The following is a 27480-nucleotide window of genomic DNA, read 5'->3' on the forward strand; positions in this document are numbered from 1 at the left end:
ACAGAGGCCATGTGTCCCCCTGACACACAACAAAGTCAAGACAAACACCAACTCAAAAGGGAAGTGGGGAGGGGAAAAAATGTAGCGTACCCAGCGTGGAATTCAGTGCAGCTATGTCTTTCACACTGGCTTCTGATAAAAGGAAATGAACAAACAAATAAACAAGGACAAAATAAATAAAAGAAAATACAATGAAAATAAAATTAGAGACTCTTGGAGCCAGCCTTGTCTGAGATTTACCCTAAGCACCCCCACCCCACCCTTCCATCCTGGCTCCTTGAATGCAATGGCTTTGCTACCTCACCTGGGGGGCTCTCCTGGGGGGCCCACCCTGAGGGCACTCCAACCCTGGCAGGCAGCCTCCCCAGGTCATATCACAGCTTGGTTCCCCCAACCTCATGAGGTCGACCCACGTATCCGCTCCCAGTACCGACCTAGGATCACTAGGCCCTCGGGGTCCACTTCGTACTCGGCCCTGTAGGGAACGGCAGCCGAGCTGTTGACCGTGGACAGCAGCTCCTCCACCAGCAGTGCCTGCACCACCTCGGGGCTCAGCATCGGCCGGCGGTGCTCGGGGATTTGGAGAATGAACCAGAAGAAGCAGGTGAGCGGCCCCTCCCTAAGGCAGGCAGAAACGAGAGGGGCCAGGGAAGGATTCTGAGGTCTGGCCCCAGCCCCGCCCCTGCTCATGCACGTTGAGCACTTTCCGCACCCCAGCCATTGCTGTCCGTCTTCACGCAGAAGCCTCCTAGCAACGTCTGAAGGAGGCGCTCTCATCATCTTTATTTTACGAATGAGAAAACTGAGGCACGAGAGGTGAACTTGTGCCTCATAGACTATGCCGCAAGTAGCAGAACCAGATGCAAACGGGGCAGCCAGGCCCTGGAGCCAATGCTCGTAACCCCGTTGCCCTCCAACATGGCCTCGTCTGATGATGTCAAGCCCTTGATCAGCCATCACAGTCATTGCCTGGTGCCAACCTATCACACTCATGTTTCCATTCTACACATGAGCCCAATGAAGGGAGGGTGACATGCAGGAAGCCGAGTTCCCTCTCCGTGCCTTAGTTTTCCCGTTTGAAACATGAAGGCATTGCATCAGAAGCCTACGGAGTCCCCTCCCATTCTTTGAATCTCAGCTTCTTGCAGGAGCTTGTCAGGGGCAAGGACAACTCACCCAAAGGAATAGACGGAGCTGGAGTTGTAATAAGTTCCCAGGCGGGTGCTGGCGATGAGCTCCTTGAGCTGTAAGAAGGGAAGACAAGAGCTCCTGGGACCCTCTGCAGGGAGGGCCACTTCCTACTTCAGGGTGCTCTTTGCTCCTCCCGGCAGCCCCGCTCCATGCAGGAGCCTCCAAGGTGGACAGGCTTGATCACAGTCACACAGTGCTGAGTGCCCAGGCCGGGGCATGCATGAACCTCACACCCCGTCCCCTTCTTTCCCTTTCCCCTATACCTGACTCTCACCTCCACCCGCACTGCCGATGACTCTCTGCACCTTGCCAAAAGTCACTGTTCAACTCTGAAAAACCCCACTCAGCTCCTGGGTCCCCTCTGTACCTCCTCCCATGGCCTGGGACAAGCCAGCAGCTCTGATGGGTAGCACAGCTGGCTGGATTTTTTGCACATCTCCAACTACAGTGCCGCTGGCAGGATTACAGGCTCTCAAGCATTTGTGCGGCGTGGGAATAGTGTTCGTGTTATCTCAACTTCACTGCAACCCGCAACAAATCTGCAGCCGGGTCCTGTTGTTATCACTCCCACTTCATGGAGGAGGAAACAGGCAGCCTCAGGCTGGGTCCCTCAGAAGCAGACCCTCCATTGACAAGGTGGGGCAAGTGGTTTATGTGGAGGTGATTCTGGGAAACAGTAGTTGGGAGGGAGAGACTGGAAAGTGGGCAACCAACACAGGGCCATGAATGTGCAGTGTAGAGCTAAAAGCATCTGAGCTTAGCCCAGCAGGGCATCTCTGGGAGGCAGCCTGGAACACTCTCTGAACCATTCCCCCAGCCAGGGCCAAAGAAGCTGTGGTATTGATCCACCCACTCCAGCGCTCACGGCTCAGGGGTGTTCCTGGGAATAACTCCCTGGCACTTCTGGCCTGCCTTGCTGGGCACTGATCCTGCAGCCTGAGAGTGGCAGGCAGTAGACCAGCCTCTGTGTAGTGAGCCACCGTCCTGTAACGGAGGGGAAGGAGTGCGCCACCGTCCTGTAATGGAGGGGCAGGAGTGGGCCACCGTCCTGTAACGGAAGGGCGGGAGCGGGCCACCGTCCTGTAACGGAGGGGCGGGAGCGGGCCCTCGACAGTGTCAGCTGCACTGCGGGAGCTTTCCCAAGGTCATGCTCCACCCCTGGTAAGAGGCATGATCAGGATCTAATCCGAGTGCGACTGACTCAAGCGTCTGCTAACTTTCCCATCACCCTCAACTTCATCTGCTTCCATGGTGTCTGGAGCAGGGCTGTGGTCCCCGTGAGTGCTCCAGATGGGTTGACCAACTGGCTCCATTGATCAGACCCCACCGCTCTCGTTTCACCCCCACATTCCCTCCCTCTCATCCCCCAAATCCTTTCCTACCATCTTCTGGGCTTTGGCGGTTTCACTGCGGAAGGCACTAGATTCCCGGCGGGTAAGATCCTGGGAGAAGTGGCGATTGAGCACACGCAGGCTGCCTGAGTACACCTGGCTGACCGTCACCTCTGCCTTGTACCCTGCCCAGGAAGGAACCAGCAGTGTTAACGGAGGAAGCGGATGGGAAAGGCTCCTGTCTCTTCCATGCCTTCTCCTGCCACCCACACCCTCCGCTCAGCCTCAGTGTCTTGGGTCTCCACAGAACCATCATCGTCATCATCATCATCTTTGTTACTGCCATTGTCATCATGGTCATTCAAAGTTTATTGGATGACAAACTGGTTGCACGGTGCCAGGAAGGTGAGAGGCTCCCAGATGAATGGTGTCCTACAGGTTCCCAGGGAGAGGGTGACACAGTGAGCAGTCCAGGACACCAATGACAGGAAAGCCAGGAAATCCACATAGGCCCAGGAGGCCAAGGCTGTGGGTCAGCACCACTAGGCATCCTTCCACTCATGAGGTCATCCAGGGATCCCACAGGTGTGTGCCAAGCACCGACTACAAGGGGTACGCTAGTTAACCAAGACAGATGTGTCTCCCCTCGTGAAGCTGAGAGTGGTGGGTAAGAGAGGCGTGGTGCTGGCAAACACACAGCACGCAGCACCCATCTGTGAACAGTGCCATCAGGGAGCAGTGCCACTCGGTGCTGTTGAGGGGACGTGACGAGGACACTCAGCCTGGGCCACAGTGGAGTGACCCTCCAGCTGTTATGTAGGGATGGGGAAACCATAAATTGGTAAGAGAAGAGGGAGAGAAGTACCTTCAAGCAGAGGGAGCAGCATGGGGCACAGGGCTGGTGGCACGGGGACCATGGTGAGGACCCGGGCTGAAAGCCTGTTTGACTGGAGCAATCAGAAATGGGGAGGGGTGGCAAGGAGCTGGGACCTCCGCAGGGCAGGGCCCACTGGGTCTTTACCCGAAGAACAAGGGAAACCATCAAAGGTTTAAAATCAGGAATGATGTCATCATACTTCTGTTTTGCAAAGACTATTTTGGCTGAAGTGAAGAGGGTAGACTCATAGCCCTGGTTTACACCCCTATTTATCCACTCAACAAATACTTCCTGAGAGCCTGCTATGTGTAGGAACTGAGCCAAAGCACTTGGGACTATATGAGCAAAACAATGAACAGAACAATCAAGAAAAATCTGCCCTTAATAGCTTGCAGACTAGCAAGGAATCAGACAGTAAACCACACATAGTGTATAACAGGTTAGAGGTGATCAGTGCGGTGGAAACCAGGGCATGGGGCGGGCTGCAGTATGGAGGTCAGGGAAGAAGGTGAGGTACATCTGTGGAAAGAGTATCACAGGCAGGGGCAAGTGCAAAGGCCTGGTGTGTTTCAGGAGCAGCAAAGAGTGAGCAACGGGACAGCAGGAGGGTATGAGATTGGGAAGGGGAGAGGCCAGGTAGGGCTTGCCAGGCCTGGGAGGACTCGGGCTTTCACCCTGGGTAAGATGGGAGGAATGGGAGGTGTTTTGTTTTGGTTTTGGTTTGTTTTGTTTGTTTTTGAGACGGAGTTTCACTCTTGTTGCCCAGGCTGGAGTGCAATGGTGCAATCTCAGCTCACTGCAACCTCCACCTCCCGGATTCAAGCAATTCTCCTGCCTCAGCCTCCTGAGTAGCTGGGATTACAGGTGCATGCCACCATGCCTGGCTAGTTTTTGTATTTTTAGTAGAAACAAGGTTTCTACTAAACCTCGATGATTTACCCCAGGAGCATAATCAGGGGGAATTAAACTCCTCTGCAAAGAGAAATAATTGGCAGGTGAGTTCCTGCCCTTCCAGCCCAGTGCCCCGTGGTTTACCCTGAAGACCAATTAGCCCGATACCTGAGGAGGCCCCCACAGCTCTGTGCTAGTGCTATCTGGGGCACTGGCTTCTTGCCGGTGGTGAAATGCACACAGCGTCTACTGCCTGCGTTGCTCAACTCTGGGTAGAATCACTGTAAGTCACTGCAAGCAGGCCCATGTCAGACCTGGGGTTGCCAACAGCGTCACTCCCAGAGGCTGGTTCCAGACATCACCAACCCTGACCCCCTTGGATCTAGGCCTACGTGGATTTCTCTCCACTGCTTCAAGTTTGGTCCCCAGGTTGCTTTCAATAGGCCTGGAATTCCACCAGGAGATTCGGCCAGTAAAAGCACTAGCTAACCTTTGCAGGATGTTTAATGGGATGCCTCTGATCACGCAGGCAGCTGGATTGTCCCTGCCTCCCAGGCCTCAGCTTTCTCTGTCCCAGCACATGCTATGCTTTAGCGGAAGTGTCAGGTCTGACGCCTTGGCTAAATCACAAGGACAGGGGCTGACCCCAGTACCTGGCACACAGGAGGTGCTTGACACTAAATAAATAAACGAATGAATGGGTCTTCTACAGTGTACAGTGTATAGGCACAGTCTAGTTTGGTTTCTGCATTACTTCCCACTGTCAAAGGCAGAAGGAAGAGGACAGACTCCATCAATCTTAGAGAAAGATAATAGATGCTCAAGAGCATTTATTCAATGAATGAATGAATGGAACCCTGGATGAATGGGCCCAGAGCACAGACCAGTTGCTCCCCAAGCACCAGGGCACTGACTGAGGGCTGTGAGATCAGGGAGGGGCCGGCCATAATTAAGGACATGGGAGAGGCCCCCAAGGCTAGCTGCTCTCCAGCTGCCCGCTCCATTCCCCCATTCATGCTGGACCCTGGAGACCCAGAGGGGATAGAGCTGTGGTCCCCACCCTAGAGGAGAACCCAGGCTGGGCTCAAGTGAGCAGAGGCACTAATTGGTACCAGGCACCATGAGTGCCTCTGGGCCTCCTTCTTTAGGACTGGATTGGCTCCAAGCCTCAGGGGCAACCCAGGAGGACTGTAGGCAAGGGAAGGCAACGTTTATGCTCTGGGGGATGGTTGGTTCACAATAACTGAGTACTAGGAGAGCCCACTTTCCCCACCTGGTAGGGAGCCTTGGGGCACTTTGCCCAAGCGGGAAGCAGGCCTGAGCCATAGGACCCGGAGCCAGGGTCTGACAGCATCTCCAGCTGGCAGGACAGGGAGGAGACCCAGAGAGGAGAAGTGACTTGCCCAAGGTCACACAGCAACATGCTAAGCATGGCTGAGCCTGGAACCCAGTTCTGTCCTGCTGTGCCTGCTACTAAGTCCACCCCAGGTGCCTCTCCCAGGCGGTTCCACGACGTTACCTAGGAAATACCAGAGTAGCACCCCCACCGAAGTCAGCACAACCAGGGTCAGCCACAGGGGCACCAGGCGGAGGTAGCCCCGGGCTTTTCTCTTGGAGTCCTCACGGGCCTTGAACATCCCCTCCGGCTCTGCTTCCTCGCCATCACCTCCGTCCCCCTGCCCACCAGCCACCTGGGGGGCCTTGGCCACGGGCATCCTGCCAGAGAAACAGACCGAAGTTGGAATCAGCTTCGCATTTGCAAGGGAGCCTCTGCTGAGCACTGGTGGGGTACAGAAGCAGGTCTTCCCTGCCTTTTGGAGTGGAAGAGTAACAACATCAGGCGGTAGTGACCGGAAGTGGGTGCCGAGACAGTTCACAGAGGAGCGAAGTGCATCTCAGGGCAGCTCACCCCAGAGGGCAGGCACCAGAGCTGGACTGCGTGTGGCTCAGGAACCCCACCTTTGCTTCCCACTGGCTTTCCTATGGTCAGAGGACAGACGGAGGTCTCAGTGCCTGAACGCCCACCTCCCTAGAGGCTGCACCCACAGACAGAACTGAAGTACATGGGGTACAGACTTCTGCAGGCGTTGGACCTCTTGCCCTCATTTCCCTTCCACGCAAGGAATGCTGTTTCTTGCTCCTGGTTCTGGTTCGCAGAGCTTCCCACCATGCCCACACAGCCCATGCACTTAGCCCCTGCCCCAGAATCCCCTGAGCTGGCACTGTGCTGGGCCAGGGACCTGCCTTCCTTCACAGAGTACCGTCTCTCTCACCTTTCTATTCTCAAACTCTCGCAGCAGAGGAAGGGAACAAAAACTAATATTCATTTCGTACCCTCATGAGACATTTCACGCTTAATTTTCTGGTCACCCAGGGATATGGAACCATTGTCCCATGTTTTCTTCCTCAAGCCCACACCACGTGGGTACTTCACCTGCATTATCTCGCTTAAACCTCCAGTCCTGCACCCATTGAACAGATGAGGAAACTGAGACCCAGAGTGTTCTAGCAATAACGCAGTCTAGGGCTTTTCCTAGCCCCATTTTTCCAATGTGATTTGAATACCTGGCATTCAGTCCCAGATGCATTTTACAGATTAAAAAAAAAAAAAAAACCATGAAGCCCAGAGAGGCTAAGCCACTTGCCCAAGGTCACACAGCAGGAAAGTAGAGGTTGAGTCTGGATGTCTGACTCCTTGCTTTTTCCACTAATCTAAGATGCCGCCCATAAATGAGATGTTAATTAACAAATCATGATTAAACAGCAACTGAATGTCACCCCTCTCCATGTTCCAGGGTTCCAACTCTATTTTGAGAGGCTTTGAAGCAAATATCCCAATGTATTTGGCCTTTCAGGCAGGTTTCCCCACAGTACAGAGAAAGCCTTTGACCCACCCACCGGGAGAGCAAGGGCTCCACACTACTGGGAAGTTCATCTCCTCTTACTATATGCACAAATACTGAGTAGCTTTAAAATGCACCCCAGGGCCGGGCGCGGTGGCTCAAGCCTGTAATCCCAACGCTTTGGGAGGCTGAGGTGGGTGGATCACCTGAGGTCAGGAGTTCGAGATCAGCCTGGCCGATATGGTGAAACCCTATCACTATGAAAAATACAAAAATTAGCCGGGCATGGTGGTGGGCGCCTGTAATCCCAGCTACTCGGGAGGCTGAGGCAGGAGAATCACTTGAACCCGGGCAAGGGAGGTTGCAGTGAGCCAAGATCATGCCATTGTACTCCAGCCTGGGTGACAGAGCAAGACTCTGATCAAAAACAAACAAACAAACAAACCATTAAAAAAATAAAATGCACCCCAGACGCAGGCGGGGGCTTCCTTTGGGCTGTGTCTTGGGGTTTTACAAAGTGGGTTTCCAAAAATGCAGCTCTTTAGTGATGCTCAAAATCCTCCCGGGTGGATATGAAGGGTCCTGGCCCTTCTCCCAGCTTCCCGGCTCCCTCCAGCTCCCCTTGGCATCCTTCCCAGCTAAGGGTCTTTGGTGTCCAGCCACAGTGACTCTGTTGAGCGGTCCCCATCAGATACAAGGAAGGGAGGGACTGCAGGGGACCCTCATTGGGCATGGCACCCCCCTCCACACCCTAAGCTAGGATATTCCCACATGTGGGATGGGCCCTACTGGCTTTTATGGGGCCAAGGCCAGGGAATGGTAAATGGTAAATGTCCGGCAATGGGCAATGGGTGGGAGAGCCCTGCCCACTTCCTCAAATGTTCACAGTATCCCTGGTGCCCTACTACCTCTCAGATAATCAGTGTAAAGAGAGGGAAACTGAGGCTCAGAGAAGGTCATGGGTCCATTAGAGGAGCCCCAAAGAGGCTCAGGGTGAAGTGCTTCGTGGGCCTCCCCTCCCATCTCATCCTCCAAGCCAGGCCTCCTTCTCTATGCAGATTTTGCCTCCCTCTAAATACCCCTCGCATCCATCTGGGAGGACTTGAGCAGCACAGAGGGGCTCATTTTCAGGAAACCCTCTGTAAAAACCCAAGCCATGGTCCAAATGGTGGGAAATTAATTCCCCCAGGCTCATCATGACTTCCCACCCAGGCCGGGCGCGGTGGCTCACGCCTGTAATCCTAGCACTTTGGGAGGCCAAGGTGGGCGGATCACCAGGTCAGGAGATCGAGACCATCCTGGCTAACAAGGTGAAACCCCGTCTCTACTAAAAATAGAAAAAAACACTGCGTCTTGTCACTATGTGCCCTGTCTTGTCACTATGTGCCATGAGCCTCCCACGGCTTCCATCCAACTAGAACTCAGTCCCAAAAGGCCCAGGGGCTAGGTTTTCCTGTCCTCTTCGCTGAATGGGAGTTTGCTCTTTGCTGAGCCTGGGATGCTTTCCTTTCTGCTTGCCTCATGGCTCCCTCCTTTACCTGCTCCAAGGTGTCAGATGTCACCTTTCCAGAGAGGCCTTCCCTGGGCACTCCCCTGTCTCTCCTGCATTTTTCTTTATAGCAATTACTGAGGGCTAAATTGCCTGATATGCAAATATGTCGTTTATCTGTCTCCTCCCTGTCTGTAAGCTGCGTGAGAGCAGAGTCTGGTACTCAGCGGACACTCAGTAATTGTTGAACAAATGAATGACAAGGTCCCAGCTCCTTCCTCCCCACGGAACTCCAAGGTGCTGTGTGCATATGTGGCCTGGCCACCTTCTCCTGCCTCCTTTTTTCTCACCCTCTCTTCTCCCTGTCGCACCCCGGGGACACTGGACTTCCTTCCCTTGGTACGAAATTTTAACAATGGGATGGTAGCAAACATTTACGGATTAAGAGCAGCCAGCCAGCACCAAGAGCCCTCCTGGACCTTGAGCCCTGTCAGTGCTTGTTCATGGCCAGGCATCCCCACACTCTTCCTTCTGCCTGGGCCCCCACCTTCCAGCCTGGCCAGCTCTCAGGCAGTCCGTGTCACCTCCGCTCAGACCTCATCTCTTTGCAGCTCTCCCAGAGTGCCCTAGAAGGAGCAGCTGCCCCTCGCAATGTGCGGTTCACCTATGGGCACTCTCTCTGCCCCTCACATTGAGCTCCTGGAAGCAGGGACTGTGCTCCAATTGCTGCAGGGGCCTGAAGCAGTCCCGCAGCTCTGAGCACCTGGACCCCACCCTGGCACCTGCTCTTCACTCCCTCCTGCCCTTCTGGCCATTGGCGGGTCTCGAGTCTGCCTGCTGGAGGCTGAGCTCCTTGGGGCGGGGCCGCCACTCCCCAGCAATGCAGATCTGTATTCAACCACTGCGTGTGAACTCCTACCATGTGCCAGCCCTACGCTGGGCGGCGCTGCAAACTCCACTGCAGCCTCTAACAGCTTGGGGTGCGTGCTTTGCTGACTCTGTTTAATGGCTGGGGAAACTGAGGTAGAGAACAGTAACATGACTTACCTGTGGTCCCTTAGCCAGGGCAGAGCAGAGCAGAGCGGGGAGTCTGGTCTAGGGCCATAGGGGCATCTTTCAGTGAAGTCATTAGGCCCCAGAGACCTGAGAGTGTGGGGGACTGGGCGGGGTTCCCTTCCACACATATAAACACATTCACAGACCCACAGATGTACACAGATGGAGACACGCGAGGGATATATGTACATCTGTTCATGACACAAAAATTCACAGATGCACGCCCTTCCTACACACACACACGAACACACACACGAACACACACACACACGAACACACACACGAACACACACACACATACACGCCAACTCTGAGCCTTCGAACCCAAGGTCCTGGGCTTAGGTCAGTACACAGGTGCAATGTGGGGCTCTGGGCCTGTCTCCTACACCAGAAGGCCCAGGTGGGGTACCAGGTATGGAGGGGGCAGCACGTCCAGTCCTGTGAGCCAGGGGTAGGGTGGCCTCTGCCTTCCTCCCGTCCCTGCCACCTGAATCCCAGGCCACCAACCACCCAGCACTGATGCTGTGCCTGTCCACACACCTGGTGTCACCCTGCATGGTCCCTCCCCTCCCCAGCTCTGTGGGCCCCTCACCTTCTGCTCACTGATCACCCTCTGGCTGATGAGGCCCTGCAGGCCTGGCCTTGGAGAAGGGTAGGTGACTCAGGCCCCAGGGAGCCAGGCCCAGCTCTTAGGGTGGACACTGTCACTAAGTCATTTATAGATCCTGGTCCCCTGTTCTGGAGGCCCCCGCTTACCTTTGGGAGTGGCGGATAGGTGCTGGGCCTGCACGCAGGCCTCAGGAGCCTTTGTTTGTCCAGGCCAAGGCCTCCCCACCCCCACTGGGCCAGCCCGGGCTGGATCAATGGCCTAGAGCCATGGCCAGGGTGTCTGGCCCTTGTCCCCTGTGGCCTGTGGCCCCAGGCTTCATGGGGCTCCTCCTGCTGGGTCCAGGACGGCACTGTGACTAAGGACAGGTAAACAGGCAGGAGGCAGGAGAAGGCAGGGCCGGCCCGCCCCATCCCCCCGCCCATGGGCACCCCAGAGGCTGGCAGGCAGGTGCAGGAGATCTGAGCTCTCCCCCGAGGCCTGTTGCCTGGTCACATGCCTGCCTGGTTACAGCCCCTGGTCCCCAAGATCATGAGGTAGGGGCGGTCAAGGACTGGGGACTATACAGAGCCCAGTGCAGGTGAGTGCAGGGGCTCACACAGGTAAGTCCAGGTGCTTAACTGGACGGGAGAGACTAAAGGAGCTACAGGTGTGAGAGAGAGTAAAGGAGGCTAGGCCCATGTACTCTGGGGACTGGAGAGGAGAAAGGAGAGGCAGGGGTGGGGTTTGATGCTATTTTCAGTTTATTTGAATTCCTACCTTGTTCTTTTTTTTTTTTTTTTTTTTTTTTTTTTGCGGAGGGGGTGGATAGAGTCTCACTCTGTTAACCAGGCTAGAGTGCAGTGGTACGATTTCAGCTCACTGCAACCTCCACTTCCCCAGCTTCAAGCAATTCTCCTGCCTCAGTCTCCCGAGTAACTGGGATTACAGGCGCCCACCACCATGCCCGGCTAATTTTTATATTTTTAGTAGAGACAGGGTTTCACCATGTTGGCCATGCTGGTCTCGAACTCATGACCTCAGGTGATCCCACCCACCTCGGCCTCCCAAAATGCTAGGATTACAGGCATGATTACCACCACACGCAGCATGAATTCCTACCTGGTTCCGTAGCCCTGTGCTGTCCATGACGGTAGCTGCTGGTCACCCGCGGCTCCTGAGCCAGTCTGAACTGAGAAAAGCTGCATGGGGGAGATGCACACGAGGTTTCCAAGGCCAAGTGTAAACAGGATGTCAACCAATACAGTAACAATTTTTATACTGATTGCATATTGAAATAACACTTTGGCGATCATGGGATAAATAAAATGATTTATTAAAATCAATTTTCATCTGCCTGTCTTCACTGTTTTTTTTTTTTTTTTTTTTTTTTTTTTCAGAGACAGGGTCTCATTGGGTTGCCAGGCTGGTCTGGAGCTTCTGGGCTCACATGATCCTCCTGCTTCGGCCTCCCGAGTAGCTGGGATTACAGGCGTGGGCCACCACACCCCTTGTTGCATGTGGCTATTAGAGAGGTTAACTCACAACTGTGACCTGCGTTGTTGTTCTATGGAACAGCGTTGCTGTGGAGATGGCTTTGAGCCATATGTGTGCCAAAGTGTTGGATGGGAGCCAGGGCTTTCTAGGGTGCGTGCAGACTGGTGGGCGTCTGTCTCAGACAAGGCTGACTTTCAGTGAGTGTACATCCTGAGGCCGGAATGCGGGGTGCACACCTGAGATGCTGTGTGCTGTGGGCATATGGGTCCCAGAGTGTGTGTGTGAGAGAGAGTCTGGAATTTGTATGTGTAGAATGTGTATGTGTGTGTGTGTGTGTGTGGAGAGTAGGGATTGTGAGTGGAGTATAAGATTTGTGTGAGGGGTGTGTCTGTAAGGTGTGTATGGTGTGGGGTGGGGGGTGCGTGGACTGTGTATGTGTGTGCAGTGTGGGTGCTGGGAATGTGCAGTGTAAGGTGTGTGTGTCTATGAGGTATATATGATGTGAGGTGTGTGTGGAGCATGAGAGGTGTGTGCAGGTGTGTGTATGTGTGTGTGTGCATGCTCACAGTGTGTGTGGAGTATGAGGCATGTGTTTAGTGTGAGGTGTGTATGTGTTGTGTGAGGTGTGTGTGTAGTGTGAGGCATGTGTGGAGTATGAGGGATATGTGTTTAGTATGAGGTGTGTGCATAGTGTGAGGTGTGTGTATAGTGTGAGGTGTGTGTAGTGTGAAGCATGTGTGAAGTGTGAAGTGTGTATGGGGATTGTGAAGCATGTATGTGGTTTGAAACATGTATGGAGTATGAAGCATGTGTGGAATGTGGAATGTTGGGTGTGTGTGTGGAGTGTGAGGCATGTTGTGGAGTGTGAGGTTTATGGAGTATGAAGTGTGTATGGAGTGTGAAGCATGTGTGGAATGTGGAATGTGAGGTGTGTGTGAAGTGAAGCATGTGTGGAATGTGGAATGTGAGGTCTGTGTGTAGGGTGAGGCATGTGTGTGGAGTGTGAAGTGTGTGGAGTGTAAGGAATGTGTGGAGTTTGAGGTGTATGTGGAGTGTGAGGTGTGTGTGGAATTAAAGTGTGTGTGGAGTGTGAAATATGTGTGTAGTGTGAAGTGTATAAGGAATGTAAGGCATGTGTGGAGTGTGAGGTGTGTGGAGTAGGAAGTGTGTGTGTAATGTGAAGTATGCATGGAGTATGAAGCATGTGTGGGATGTGGAATGTGAGGTGTGTGCGTGGAGCGAGAGGTGTGTGGAGTGTGAGGCATGTGTGAAGTGTGAGGTGTGTATGTAGAGTGTGAAGTGTGTGGTGTGAGATGTGTGTGTGGAGTGTGAGGTGTGAGATGTGTGTGGAATTGAGGTGTAAGTGGGGTGTGAAGCATGTGTGTAATGTGAGGCATGTGTGTAGTGTGAGGTGTGTATATATAGTCTGAGGCATGTGTGTGGAGTGTGAGGTGTGTGTTTAGTGTGAGGCATGTGTGTGGAGTCTGAGGCATGTGTTTAGTGTGAATTGTGTGTGGAGTGTGAGGTATGTGTTTAGCATGAGGCATGTGTGGAGTGTGAGGCATGTGTGTGGAGTGTGAGGCATGTGTGGAGTGTGAGGCATGTGTGTGGAGTGTGAGGTATGTGTGTGGAGTGTGAGGTGTGTGTTTAGTGTGAGGTGTGTGTGGAGTGTGACACGTGTGTGGAGTGTGAGGTGTGTGTGGAGAGTAAGCCATGTGTTGAGTGTGAGGTGTGTGTGGAGTGTGAGGCGTGTGTTTAGTGTGAGGTGTGTGTGGAGTGTGACACGTGTGTGGAGTGTGAGGTGTGTGTGTGGAAAGTAAGGCGTGTGTGGAATGTGAGGTGTGTGTGGAGTGTGAGGCAGTGTATTTAGTATGAGGCATGTGTGTGGAGTGTGAAGTGTGTGTGGAATGTGAGGTTTGTGTGGAGTCTGAGGCATGCATTTAGTGTGAGGTGTGTGTGTGTGTGGAGTGTGAGGCGTGTGTGTGTGTTTTTTTTTTTTTTTTTTTTGAGACAGAGTCTCGCTGTATCGCCCAGGCTGGAGTGCAGTGGCTGGATCTGAGCTCACTGCAAGCTCCGCCTCCCGGGTTTACGTCATTCTCCTACCTCAGCCTCCTGAGTAGCTGGGACTACAGGCCCCACCTCGCCCGGCTAGTTTTTTGTATTTTTTAGTAGAGACGGGGGTTTCACGGTGTTAGCCAGGATGGTCTCGATCTCCTGACCTCGTGATCCACCCGTCTCGGCCTCCCAAAGTGCTGGGATTACAGGCGTGAGCCACCGCGCCCGGCCGAGGCGTGTGTTTAGTGTGAGGCGTGTGTGGAGTGTGAGGCATGTGTTTAGCATGAGGTGGTGTATTTAGTGTGAGGCATATGTGTGGAGTGTGAGGTGTGTGTGTAGTGTCAGGTGTGTGTGTAGTGTGAGGCGTGTGTGGAGTGTAAGGCATGTGTGGAGTGTGAGCATGTGTGTGGAGTGTGAGGTGTGAAGTGTGAGCCATGTGTTTGGAGTGTGAGGTGTGTGTGGAGTGTGAGGCATGTGTGGAGTTTGAGGTGTGTGTTGAGTGGGAAGCATGTGTGTGGAATGTGAGGCGTGTGTGTGGAGTGTGATTTGTGTGTGTAGTGTGAGGCGTGTGTGGAGCATGAGGCATGTGTGGAATGTGAGGCATGTGTGTGGAGTGTGAGGCATGTGTGTGGCATGTGCAGCGGGTGTGAAGTGTGAGATGCTTATGGATTGGCTGGGATGGCACACGGCCCTGCGCCCAGGTTTTGCCATGACCGCAAGTTTTCAGCCCTACCTGGCCCCCTTTAAGTTGCAGGAACCTAGGCAGATTCCCTGACTTCTAAGCTGTGGTTCTTCTATCTGTTGAATGAAAAAAAATTGCCCCTTCTTGATGAACTAGAAACAATGTGTGCAAAGGCCCAGAACTGTGGGGGGCGCCCAGAGAGGGGTTCTCCTCTTCTCATGGTGACACGCTGGTGTGTCAGGGCCAGGTCTGCTTGTGCACTGAAGTCCAGGCAAAGACAGGTTGCATGTGTGTGGTGCCTACCTGTGTGGCCCCTCACGCATGTCTCGAGCACATAGATGTCCCATGCTCTCTGGCATGTGCTCCCTAAGGGGGCCTGTGGCAGTAGGCAGGGACCTCTCTGACATGTGCGTGGGGGGCACCAATGTGTCCTGAGGTGTGAAGGCATGTGCCCATGGGGGCTGGGCATGAGCTTAGTACAGCACCATTTCCAGGCAGGGCCAGCACTGAGCCAGGGCAGTAGGGAGCACTGTGGGGCTGGTTAGGATTCTGGGTTAGGGGACACCTTTCCTCACCTTCTCCTGCTCCGTCGCCCTCCCCAGAGCCCTGGCCCCTGCCCATGGGCCTAACCCTGACCCTGAGACCGAACACCATAGGCCTGCCCACTGTCCCTCGTCCCGGCCCCAGCAACTCTCCCTCCTCCCCACAACCTCCCCTCTTCCCAGGCCCTGGCCCCCACCTTGCAAACTTCCCGAGGGACAGGTGCTTGGGACAGAGCAGGGATAGTGTGTGTGTGTGTAGGGGGTGAAGACACCCCGAGCCCAGCCTCTGTACCCCATCCTGTCCTTTGGGAGGTCAAGAGGCCCAGGCCCCCAACCCAGGCAGGCTGCTAGCCTGACAGTATGAAAAGCAGACCTTGCACAATCAGTGTCCTCTAGACTTGGCGGCCACCTGGCCATCGATCCGACATGGCCTGGGGGGAGGGGCTGGCACTAAGCAGGCAGCAGCAAAATGCTGAGAGAGGTGTTTGAAAGCACAGACGTGGCTGTAAGCGGTGGCTTACCCCCACACCTATAATTCTAGCACTTTGTGACGCCAAGGCAGGAGGATCCCTTCAGCCCAGGAGTTTGAGACCAGCCTACTCAACATAATGAGACCCTGTCTGTACAAAAAAACCCAAATTTTAATTAGCTGGGTGTGGCGGTACACACCTGCAGATCCAGCTACTAGGGAGGCTGAGGTGGGAGTATCACTTGAGCCCTGGAGTTGGAGGCTGCAGTGAGCCATGACTGTGCTGCCGCACTCCAGCCTGGGTGACAGAGCAAGACCCTGGTTGAAAAGAAAGAGAAAAGAAGAGGAAAGGAAAGAAGAGAAGAGGAAAGCACGGACAAGGGTCCCAGAGAGCCATGAGTGTGGGGGACAGCCTGCCAATGACTCAGGGATTTCCTCTGTCAACAAGGGACACTCTTGTTCTCTTGGCAAAGAGATGCGTTCACACAGATGGCACAGAAGCCTTGTTGCTCTGGGAATCTGCATTCCTAACTAACACTGGGCCTCAACCTCTTTGATCCCCAAGGACAGTGAAGCCTCCGGGAGGCCTGGTGAGGGGATGAGGGGAGGCTTGGAGGCTGGACATGGTGGGGGCCGGACGGCGAGGAACACAGACCTGACCCAGCAGGACAGGGCAGAGCAGGCCTCGGTGTGCCCACCACACTCAGGTGACCAAGATCCAGCTGGGTACTGGAGAGTGGGCAGACCCGGCCGAAGTCCCAGTCCCTCCACCTGTTGATGATCCACAAGACGTCCCCAAGCTACCACCTCATGGCCTATGGACTGTGGGTAATAAAGCGGGGCTGTTGTAGACCAAAAAAAAAAAAAAAAAAAAATGGTGGGCTCCTTGTCCATATGATTGGTGTCCTTATCCAAAGGGGAAATTTAGAGGCAGAGACACATGCATGCAGAGAGAATGCCATGAAGGTAAAGGCAGAGCGTGGCGATGCTTCTACAAGTCACAGAACCCCAGTGATTGCCAGAAAGACACCAGACACTGAGAGAGAGAGGCCCAGAACACTCTTCCTCACACCTTCAGAAGGAACCAAAACTGCCGACACCCGGATCTTGGACTCCAGCCCCCAGAACTGTGAGACACATTTCCGTTGTTCAAGCCCCCCGGTGGTAGTGTCTTGTGAAGGCAGCCCTAGCCAACGAATATGATGCCCATTGCACTGGTACTGGGTAAATGCTGCGTAAAGCCTGTTCCTGTGACCTGCACACAGCAGGCGCTCACTCATTGTCCATTGAAGAGACTGAAGAGCCAAGATATCTGTATTTTTATCAGGAGCCTTCAGGAAATGTGATGCCTTAAGCCATGGAGTGGACGCTCCGGCAGGGCAGGCTTGGGGGTAACCTTGTCTGAACTCAGAGAAAGCCCTAGAAGCAAGAACGCACAACCTAGCTCTTATGTACAAACCCGTGAGTCACAGCACTTGTTCTGCGAAATTTTCCAGTTTGGGGTCTACTTGTTTCTTTCCCTATTCTCCCACCCCCTTTTCACTGTGCGTTCCGTGAAGATTTCTCAGTCTGCAACTTGTCAGTCCCGCTCCCTCAACACGCTTAGCCTAGAACAGTGCCTGGCACACAGGAAGAATAAACATTTGTTGAGTGAACAGTCATTTGTTCACTCACTTTGATGATAACACAGTAAGGATTTTGGCAGCTAGGCCCGCCACACAGTCGATCACAGATGCCACAAATCTAGGCTTCAGAGTGGGAATATGCGTCTCCACTTAGCAGAAGAGGACACTGAGGATCTGAGAGGAGAAGTTGACCTGCCCCGGGTCCCACAGCCCACTGGAGGTGGAACATGGACTCCAGTCTGGTCTTTTTGATGGAGGGGTGTCACTGTTTCCAGGGGCTGCCATAACAGATGACCCCAAACTGGGTGGCTTAAAACAACAGGGATTTGTTCCTTCATAGCTCTGAGGCCAGATGTCTGAAATCAAAGTGTTGGTAGGCTCATTCCCTCTCCAGAGGCTCTAGGGGAAAAAAAGAAATCCTTCCTTGTCTCTTCCTAGCTTTCGGTCCTCTGGCAATTCTTGGTGTTTCCCGGCTTGGAGGTGTAATGCTCCAATCTCAGCCTCCATCATAACACGAGCTTCTTCCTTGTGTGTGTGTCTCGGTGTTCCATTGCACACACTTTACAAAGACATCAGTCATCATGGATTTGCACCCCACCCGAAACCAGCAGGACCCCATTTTAACTTGCTTACATCTGCAAAGACCCTATTTCCAAATAAGGTCATATTCACAGGTTATGTGTAGGCATGAATTTTGAGGGGCCACTGTTCAGTCCTAGTACAAGAACTGACGGTACTATTCTGGGTGGGAGGAAGGGATCAGATAGTAGGAGGGCCACCGTCTCCTCATCCTCCTGTCCTGTGGGCTAGCCGCGTCTCAGAGCTCAAGGAGGCTTCTGTGGGAAATACCTCACCACCTTCTCCACTCTTTGCTGAGCCGAACCTCTCTCTGAAACCCGCAGGGGAGGCCCAGGGTCTGTGGTGAGGAGGTGAGGGGCGGGCTCCGTGTGCCCCAGCCAGACGCTGTCTAGACGGTGGCTGGAAGCATGGGGCTTTTCTGGGCTCCAGGGTAGGGTATGAGCTTCCCAGGGCTGCCAAAACAAACTGCCACCAATAGGGTGGCTCAAAACAACACACAAGGCTGGGCACGGTGGCTCACGCCTGTAATCCCGGCACTTTGGAAGGCCAAGGCGGGCAAATCACGAGGTCAGGAGATCGAGACCAGGCTGGCCAACATGGTGAAACCCCATCTCTACTAAAAATACAAAAAATTAGCTGGGCATAGGGGCAGGCACCTGTAATCCCAGGTACTTGGGAGGCTGAGGTAGGAGAATCACTTTAACCTGGGAGGCGGAGGTTGCAGTGAGCTGAGATCAAGCTGCTGCACTCCAGCCCGGGTGACAGAGTGAGACTCCATCTCAACAACAACAACAACAACAACAACAACAAAAACCAGACACTTACTCTCTCCCAGTTCTGGATGCAGGGAGTCCAAACTCAAGGGGGCAGCAGGGCCACATACCCTCCCTGAAGTCTCCAAGGGAGGATCTTTCTCGCCTCTTCCCGGCTTTGGTGGTTGCTGGCGATCCCTGGTGTGCCTTGGCTTGTGACAACATCACTCCAAACTCTGCCTCTGCCATCTCATGGCTTTCTCCCTGTGTGTGTCTCCGTGCCTCTTCTCCTCTGCTTAAAAGGACACCAGCCATGCTGGATTAGGGTCCATCCTAACGACCTCATCTTCTTCACATCTGCAAAGATCCTATTTCCAAATAAGGTCACACTCATGGGTAAAGGGGTTAGGTCTTCAATTTATCTTTTGGGCTGACACGATCCAGCCCTTACTAAGCAGGGTGAGGCAGGCAGGGGCAGGCTGGCTGTTGACAATGCTGTGGACAAGTGTCCCAAAGGTTCCACGTGACCCTGAGTCCTCAAGTCACTTCTGAAGCGTGTCCTCTCTCTATACCTGAGCTACCACCATCCTTACTCTCCTCCCCCAAAATCAGTTATGACCTGCTTCCTTCTACCTCCCACAGGCCTCTAAAGCCTGAACTGCTCAATAGATGAGACTTTTCTGAGGCCACCCAGGCAGGGTCCCCAGAGGCCACCTCTCCCATCTGTTTCCAATGCACGGTGTCCCTACAGCAATTCCCTTGTTCATTCATTGATCTGGTGTTGAGCCTCAACACAGCCACAAAAGAGAACAAGAAAAATAACATAGAAAGGATAAGGAGTCTGGGCAAGGTGGCTCATGCCTGTAATCCCAGCACTTTGGGAGGCCAAGGTGGGAGGAATATTTGAGCCCAGGAGTTCAAGACCAGCCTGGGCAACATAGCAAGACCCAGTCTCTACAAAAATGCAAACATTAGCCAAGTGTGGCAGCATGTACCTGTAGTCCCAGCTACTCGGGAGGCTGAGGGGAGAGGATCACTTGAGCCCAGGAAGTTGAGGCTGCAGTGAGCTGTGCTCCTGCCACTGCACTCCAACCTGGGCAAGACCCTGTCTCTAAATAAATAAAACTTTAAGGAGTTTGGGAAGCAGCAAGGAAGAATTTTTTTCTAGAGCCTTCAGGGAGGGAATGAGCCAGCCAAAACTTTGATTTCAGACAAGGATAAAAAGAGAAGGGGACCAGGCACGGTGGCTCATGCCTGTAATCCCAGCACTTTGGGAGGCAGAGGCAGGTAGATCATGAGGTCAGGAGATCGAGCCCATCCTGGCTAACACAGCGAAACTCTATCTCTACTAAACATACAAAAAAATTAGCCACGCATGGTGGTGGGCGCCTACAGTCCCAGCTACTCGGGGGGCTGAGGCAGGAGAATCGCTTGAACCTGGAAGGCAGAGGCCACAGTGAGCCAAGATCCACCACCCTACTCCAGCCTGGGTGACAGAGCAAGACTCCATCTCCAAAAAAAAAGAAAAGAAAAAAGAAAGAACAAGAAAAAGGATGTAAAAGAAATAGAACAAGTCTCAGTTGCTGCCCTTGAAGAAAGCTGCCAAGCCTAGGGAGACAGACAGTGGGACAGATGCTTGGCAGGCACTTGGCCGTGGTGCCTCCTGTCCTCAGCTTCCCATGTCACAGCACCCGGTGGAGGACAGGACCCTCAGAAATACATTGAGATGCTCCTATGTGCTTGGAGGAATAAGCATCCACCGGAATGGCCTGTCACCGACAGGTGTGAGACCTCTCAGGAGTCCCCAGCTCCGTGGCTTGTCCTCCTCCATCTGTACAGGGATTTAGGGGTTCTAAGGCTTAGAATACTCTATGGCTTACAATACAGCTAACCAGACCTGGGATAGGCCTGATCTCCAATAAGAAAAATGGTCACTTCACCCCATTTTAGAGGTGAGAAAGTGGAGGTTCAGGGCAGCAATTTGCTCGAGGTCACACAGTCAGGAAGCGCTAGGAGCTGGATTCAAGCTCAGGACTCTCTGGCCTCAGAGCCAGTTGTCCTTCCCAGTGACACTTTCTCCTGTCTCTGTGTTCCTGCCCACTGCCCACACCACAACTCCTGAGCCCTCGCCCTCTGTCTCTGCCCTGGGTACTGGCCTCTGGCCTCTGTCTGAAGATGCCGCTGAGACAAACTCACCACCAGGCCCTGGCAGGCCGGTCGCTTCTTTCCCAGATGGGCAATCGGGGTACAGATGCTGATAAGGGGTTTGGGGTTTGGGAGGGGCTGCTTCAAGCCATCTTGGGGACACAGAATGGAAACTCTGCGTGTATCACTCAGCCTGACCTTCTCCTCCACTGTGGAATTGTAGTAGGTGGGGCTCCCAGAACAGACGGGCGGGGGGGGGCTGTATTAGTTCATTTTCATGCTGTTATGAAAAAATACCCAAGACTGGGTAATTCATAAAGAAAAAGAAGTTTAATGGCCTCACAGTTCCACATGGCTGTGGAGGCCTTGCAATCACAGCAGAAGGCAAAGGAGGAGTAAGGGCACATCTTACATGGTGGCAGGCAAGAGTGTGTGCAGGGGAACTGCCCTTTATAAAACCATCAGATCTCGTGAGACTTACTCACTATCACGAGAACAGCACAGGAAAAACCTGCCCCCATGATTCAATTACCTTCCACCTCGTCCCTTCCGCTACACGTGGGAATGATGGAAGCTACAATTTGAAATGAGATTTGGGTGTGGACACAGCCAAACTATTTTAGGGAGCCAGACCCAGAGAGTGGGTGGAGACTACCCAAGGTTGCACAACAATGCTGAGGCAGGGTTGGGACTGGAACCCAGGTGACCTGATTCCCAGCCTGTACTCTTCCCAGTATACTGTCCAAAAATGAATTCCAAAAACTAAAACCAACAATATTACTCATTTCCATATAGGTAAGGCTTTAGGCAGAGAGTTAACAAAAATTTCCAAAGGACACAAAATGGCAATTTTCAATTTTTGGTTTTTTTGGCTCAAAAGGTTGCAGGCAGAGCCTCCTCTAAAGACAGTCCAGTCTGTGGGACTAGCTCTTGCCCTTGAAGGGGGGCGCTGTCCAAGGTCGTAGGCACCCAAACTTCCCCAAGGAGGCGGTTTCCTGCTGCCCTTTCATGAGAAGACCCCAGCACTCACTCACGTTCCCCGAGTGCCTCTATTCTCCTTGGTCATCTGTGTCATCAGACAGCTGTTGACTTGGTGGGCCCGAGAGAGCGCCTGATAGCTGTCGGCTCTGTCCCTTCTTCCCTCCACGTTGGTTTCTCAGAACCTCTCATTCCAGGTTCTCAGAGCCTCTGTGTAACTGCCCCTCCCACCTTTCCTTCCTTCCTTTCTCCTTTTCCTTTTTCCTTCCTCCCCTTCGCCCATTTACCAACCTACACATCCATTCAACAAACATCCTGTGGCAGGTGCTGGGATTCAGTAATGGATGGGTCACCGAGGATCGTGACCTGGAGAGAGTTGCAGCTGAGCTCAGAGAGCAGGGGATGGGGGCACGGAGCAGCCAGCACAGCCGGGGTCGGGAAGAAGTGATCTTTACAACAAATCCCGCAGGATGGTTTTCCTTTCTCCCTCCCTTTCTACAGTGCAGACACATTTTGCTTGACTTGCCCATTTTCTGTTTTTAAAAGATGAGTGGCTAATATTTAAAAATAAGGACACTTCGCAGGATAAACTGAATTTTCAGCTTCTCTTAAAAATATAGAAGATCGGGCCGGGCGCGGTGGCTCAGGCCTATAATCCCAGCACTTTGGGAGGCGGAGGTGGGCGGATCACCTGAGGTTGGGAGTTCGAGACCAGCCTGACTAACATGAATAAACTCCGTCTCTACTGAAAATACCAAATTAGCCAGGCTTGGTGGTGTATGCCTGTATTTTTAGCTACTCGGGAGGCTGAGGCAGGAGAATCGCTTGAACCCGGGAGGCAGAGGTTGCAGTGAGCTGAGATCATGCCATTGCACTCCAGCCTGGGCAACAAGAGTGAAACTCTGTCTCAAAAAAAAAAAAAAAGTAGACAGTCTAGCCAGCACCCAACATGGCAACAATCAGCCGTGGCTGCCCTGGAGCAATTTTGGTTTGACACAGACCCCACCACTCCCTATTGTATCACCCTGCATGGGTTAAAAACAGATACTAGAGTCAGGAGTCTGGATTTGAGTCCTGGCTCCACCAGTTATTAGCCACAGGCCCTTGAGCTACAAGGTATTTGATTTTACTGGGCCTTCATTTCCTCATATAGCAAATGAGACAATAAGCCTAAGTGTAGTGAAGATGGAGAGAATCTGTGTGAGGAACTCAGAACGGGGCCCGCATCTACTGGGTGTGCACTGTCAGCATTTCATCACTGTGGCTAATATCTACCGAAACCCCAGCCCCTGTCAGCATCTGAGTTTGGGATCCCAGCGCAAAGGTTTCATTGTTAGTTTCATATTTGCATAAATTACAAGCAATAGAATTCTCTCGCCAACATGTACTGTTCCTGGCTGATTGCTCGGACTGACACTGTAACAGGTGCTCTCCTACACCCACTGTTACGAGAATCACTGAACCATTGGCCGGGAACAGCCGGCCACCCACCCAAACACTGGGATTGCCCATCAAGCCGTTCCAAGCAATCCCAGTTATCTCAAACTGAAATGTCCAATATGAACAGTCCAGTGCACATAGTAGAAGCTCAATAAATAGATTAGAATGAATGAGTAGTAGTTGTTGGGCACAAGGTAGGCTACCAAACATTGAAATTTCATTTCTTTTTCTTTTTCTTTTCTTTTTTTTTTTTTTTGAGACAGTCTCACTCTGTTGCCCAGGCTGGAGTGCAGTGGTGCAATCTCAGCTCACTACAGCCTCTGCCTCCCAGGTTCAAGCAATTCTCCTATCTCAGCTTCCTGAGTAGATGGGGCTACAGGTGCAGACCACCATGCCCAGCTAATTTTTTTGTATTTTTAGTAGAGACGGGGTTTTACCATGTTAGTCAGGCTGGTCTCAAACTCCTAACCTCAGGTGATCCACCTGCCTCAGCCTCCCAAAGTGCTGGGATTACAGACGTGAGCTACCACACCCGGCCTTTGAAATTTCACTTCATCCCATTTTAGATGAAGAGACTGAGGCTCAAAGGGGCCAAGTGGTACAGAATTGGGAGGGACACAATGTCCTTGGCCGTGAACTAGGCTGGTGGCAGCCAGCACAGCTGGATTTGAGAGGTAGGAAGAAGACCTCATAGATTTCCTTCAGTGTTTGTCACACCTCCTAGAATCTTGTCATCATAGATTTGGGCCTTATCCCAAACCACCATCCCCCAAGATCTACCTAGGTACTTGAGGGAGATGAGCTGTCAGGGATAAGAGGTTGGAAAGGGCAGGGAGGTGTCAAGAGACACCCAGCCTGCCGGTGTCCAGCTCATCCCCTGCCCCTAACAGCCATCACCGACACAGCAACAGAGTATCCAAAAGGCCAGCCAGCAAGTCGGCAGCTTCCACGTCTGTGGTCCCTGGGCTGCCTGGTCACTTCCCTGTGCCTGTCTGTCTCTCCCATGGCTAGCTCTTCTCTCCTAAGTACTTTACATTCACTTACTTCTTTTTTTGTAACAGGATCTCACTCTGTTGCCCAGGCTGGAGTGCAGTGGCACAATCACTGCTCTCTGCTGCCTCAATCTCCCATGCTCAAGGGATTTTCCCACCTCAGCCTCCCTAGCAGCTGGGACTACAGGTGTGTACCACCATGCCTGGCTAATTTTTTGTGTATGTTTTTTGTAGACACAAGGTCTCACCATGTTGGCCAGCCTGGTCTTGAACTCCTGGGTTCAAGGGATCCTCCCAACTGGACCTCCCTAAGTGCCGGATTACGGGTGCGAGCCACCACACCCTGCCATGTTCAATTATTTCTTTCATCCTCACAACAGTCCTGGTATTGTCCCCTTTTACAGATGAGAAAACTGAGGCATAGAGAAGCTTAGGTATTTGTCCAAAGTCACAGCTGATAGGCAGCAGGGCCAGTACTTAACCCAGGCTGTGGGGCCTCAGAGTTAGTACTATCACCACTACACCACACTGCCCCAAGGCGGTCACAAAGTCTGAAAGGGTAGAACAAAGGGGGCTTTGTTCACTGCTGGATCTCCAACACCATGGCTTGCACATACTAGGCCCTCCTAAATGTCTGTTGAATGAATAAATGAATGAATGAACAATTCCTTCCTCTTCTAAGAACGATCCTCAACCAACTATCCAAAACCAGCTGAACTCTGGCTCAGCCTGTCTTGCTAAAGCCCCACACAGCATTCCACAATTCCTCCACAGCGAGGGAGGGCTGTGATCAGCTGGTCTACTTGTGTGTGTCCCCCAGAGTCACTCCCTCCCAGACAAGGCTAGAGACTGTGGACCGAGCAGTAGCCGGCCTCCTCTCTGTGGCCAGTGCCCAGTATGAGGCCAGGCACATAGAGGAACGGGAGATGAGACATTGTCTGCCAGCTCCGCTCCTCCCTCCGTCTGCATCCTGGCTTCCTGGAATCATAGACCGGGCACTCCCCCTCTACTACCCGACCTGCGTCTCTCACCACTCAGCGCTTCCTGCCTCACTTTCTGCCAGGCTCTGTGATGGGAGCCTCAAGTATGTCATAGCCCTGGTGGTGGAAAATATCTCTAAGCAAGTCAGCCTAGGGGATGTCCCAGGCCCGTCACAGGTGCTGGTGGTGAGCTCACATTTAATCAACACTCCCTCCCCCACTACTGAATGCACTGTGTGGCCCGGGACATGGCACCACCATCCGCTCAGGGCCTCCGGGCCTCAACTGAGGAACAGGACTCAGAACCTCTGTCATTTCTGTTTTGTTAGGTCACTGTGTGATTGTGTGAGATACCAGGGGCTCACACCCTTTGGAGCTATAAGGAGCTGTGCCCTGTGGGTACTAAATATTGCCTGGGTTCAACTCCTTGCTCCACTGCATTCTAGCTGTGTGATCGTGGGCAAGTCACTTGACCACTCTGAGCCATAGGCTCAGCTATAAAATGGGCTAAGAATAGTACCTCCCTCATGGCATTTGTTTAAGGATCCAGTGAGTTAAGGATCCTTCTAGCGAATGGAAGGATCTATGTGCTTAGAACAGAGCCTGACGCATCTAAGTACTCAATACCTGCAGACTTTGAAGGACCGAGAACATTCCACAGTGGCTCTCACAGATCCTTGACCCCAAAGCTGTCCACCCCCCACTGCCTGTTGATAAAGCCCACATTGTTAAATCGTGGCTGCTAATCTGCAAGAACAATTCCTCTCTCTTCCAAACACCATCCTCAATCGACTATATCCAAAACTAGCTGAGTTCCAGCTGAGCCGCCTTGCTAAAGCGTAACCCAACATTCCACCCTCCTTCCCCAATTCGAAGGTCCTTTCAGACTGTTCTTGTGCCTGGCTTTTCTGACTAAAGGCTTGAGCTAACGGGCTCTATCTGATGTTCTTCCAAAGCTATTAGTATCACCCTTAGATCCCCAGAATCTAGTCCAGGGTCTGACTCACGGCACAACAGTTCGTTATAACAGGGGTAGCTCAGGAGGGGGACAGGAGGAGGAAGTAATGAACTCTACTTGGGGGCAAATCAGAGGGCCTGCCAGAAGCAGAGATGCTTGAGTGGGGTTCTGAGGGATGCATAGGAACCTGAGGGCAGATTGTTTGGGTGGCAGGGCTACTTCAAACCCAGGATCAGCTGGTGCCAGGCAAATGAGTCAGTTGCAGTCCCTACTCTCATCCCCACCCCCCAACCCCAGCACCAACACCTGACGTGAAATAGATGTAGTCCAGGCCTCAAGCCATATTCCATGTGACACCCACAGAATGTCAGGGCTAGGAGAGCACTTAGAAATCATCCAATCTGCCTGCCTAATTCATAGATGGGGCAACTGAGGCATAAGAGCCGATGGGACCTCCCCAAAGTCCCCCAAGTCATGGAGGATCACATTAAGGACCTCAGCCATTATCCTGAAAATGACAGTGGGTCACTGGAGGTTTAGCAAGGATGTGGTGTGGCCAGATATGACCCTTAGCCAGATCAGCCTGGCAGGGCTCAGAGGTGGAAAGATCAGAGGGGCAGGCGGCCGTGGGGACAGGCAGACGGAGGAGGAGGCTGAGCAGGAATACGAGTGATGGTGTCAGGTCTGTGGCACAGGGGTCACCAGGGTGGCAGTGGGGGCAACCAGTGAAATGCTGGCCCAGAGGGACACTGGACCAGCTTGGAGGGTGGAGGCAGCAGGAGGGGCCCAGTTACAGAGGAGGAGGAGGGGATAAGACCACCTCAGCCTCACCAAAAAGCATCGCCCTCAGCCTCCTCTCCTGGCCACCGTTCTGCCCCATCTACCTGCCAAGCTATCAGAGGGCTTTGCTTTTTCTCCCACAATCACAGTCATGGATCGTGACATCTTTTTCCCCCCTAAGTTGATGCCAGGAAGCTGAGAATGAAATTTTACTAGGTATTTTCCTATCAGTATAATTATCCCCTCCGTAGCCTTCCATATGCTAAGGGCCGAAAGCTCTGGAGTCAGATGTACCTGAGTTTGAATCCTGGTGCTACCAACCATCAGCTGCGTTTCTCCACCTCCCTGGGCCTGTTTCCTAATCGGCAAAATGGGGAATAAAGCACCTGCTTCTCGAGGTTGTTTCCGGGTGATGAGAGACGACGCCCAGGCCATGCTGGCACAATGTGTAGAGTGGAAGTATTGGTTCTCTTGCCCCTTCTTACTGTCCTCCTTGGTCTTTTTTTTCAGCTGTCAGTAGTGAGGAGGACAGTGGTGGGTGATTCTTCCTAGATCTGGGCCTACACTTTCCACCATAATTTACTTCGGAAATGCAGGCCCTGAAAGTTGCTTCGAATAAGAGATGGGAATTGGGGGAACGGGGGAAGCAAAGGAACAAATCTAGTTCAACAAAGAGGAAACATGAGAGGCTGGAAGGCTCCCCCGCCACCTCTCCTCCTTTTTCTCTTACCCACCAGATCTG

The 27480-nt window shown here is 52.9% G+C and overlaps 1 protein-coding gene across 2 annotated transcripts in view; it reads right to left on the reverse strand.

Moving 5' to 3' along the window:
* The window catches only part of TMPRSS6 (transmembrane serine protease 6), a 46273-nt gene extending 27529 nt beyond the window's left edge, over nucleotides 1–18744 (reverse strand). The window contains exons 1-7 of one of the 2 annotated variants that reach the window (XM_030915491.1): nucleotides 18539–18744; nucleotides 11387–11466; nucleotides 5810–6006; nucleotides 2574–2707; nucleotides 1177–1244; nucleotides 435–619; nucleotides 91–132 (exon numbers count right to left, since the gene is read on the reverse strand). In XM_030915491.1, coding sequence (XP_030771351.1) covers nucleotides 91–132; nucleotides 435–619; nucleotides 1177–1244; nucleotides 2574–2707; nucleotides 5810–6005 — 625 coding nt within the window. In that variant the 5' untranslated portion in view covers nucleotide 6006; nucleotides 11387–11466; nucleotides 18539–18744. Of the gene's footprint in view, nucleotides 1–90; nucleotides 133–434; nucleotides 620–1176; nucleotides 1245–2573; nucleotides 2708–5809; nucleotides 6007–10434; nucleotides 10511–11386; nucleotides 11467–18538 lie in introns of those variants that run through there. The other variant, XM_010389192.2, reaches the window with a different exon arrangement.
* Between the last annotated feature and the right edge of the window lie 8736 nt (nucleotides 18745–27480).

Source organism: Rhinopithecus roxellana, chromosome 13 (assembly GCF_007565055.1).
Source record: "Rhinopithecus roxellana isolate Shanxi Qingling chromosome 13, ASM756505v1, whole genome shotgun sequence".
NCBI lineage: Eukaryota > Metazoa > Chordata > Mammalia > Primates > Cercopithecidae > Rhinopithecus > Rhinopithecus roxellana.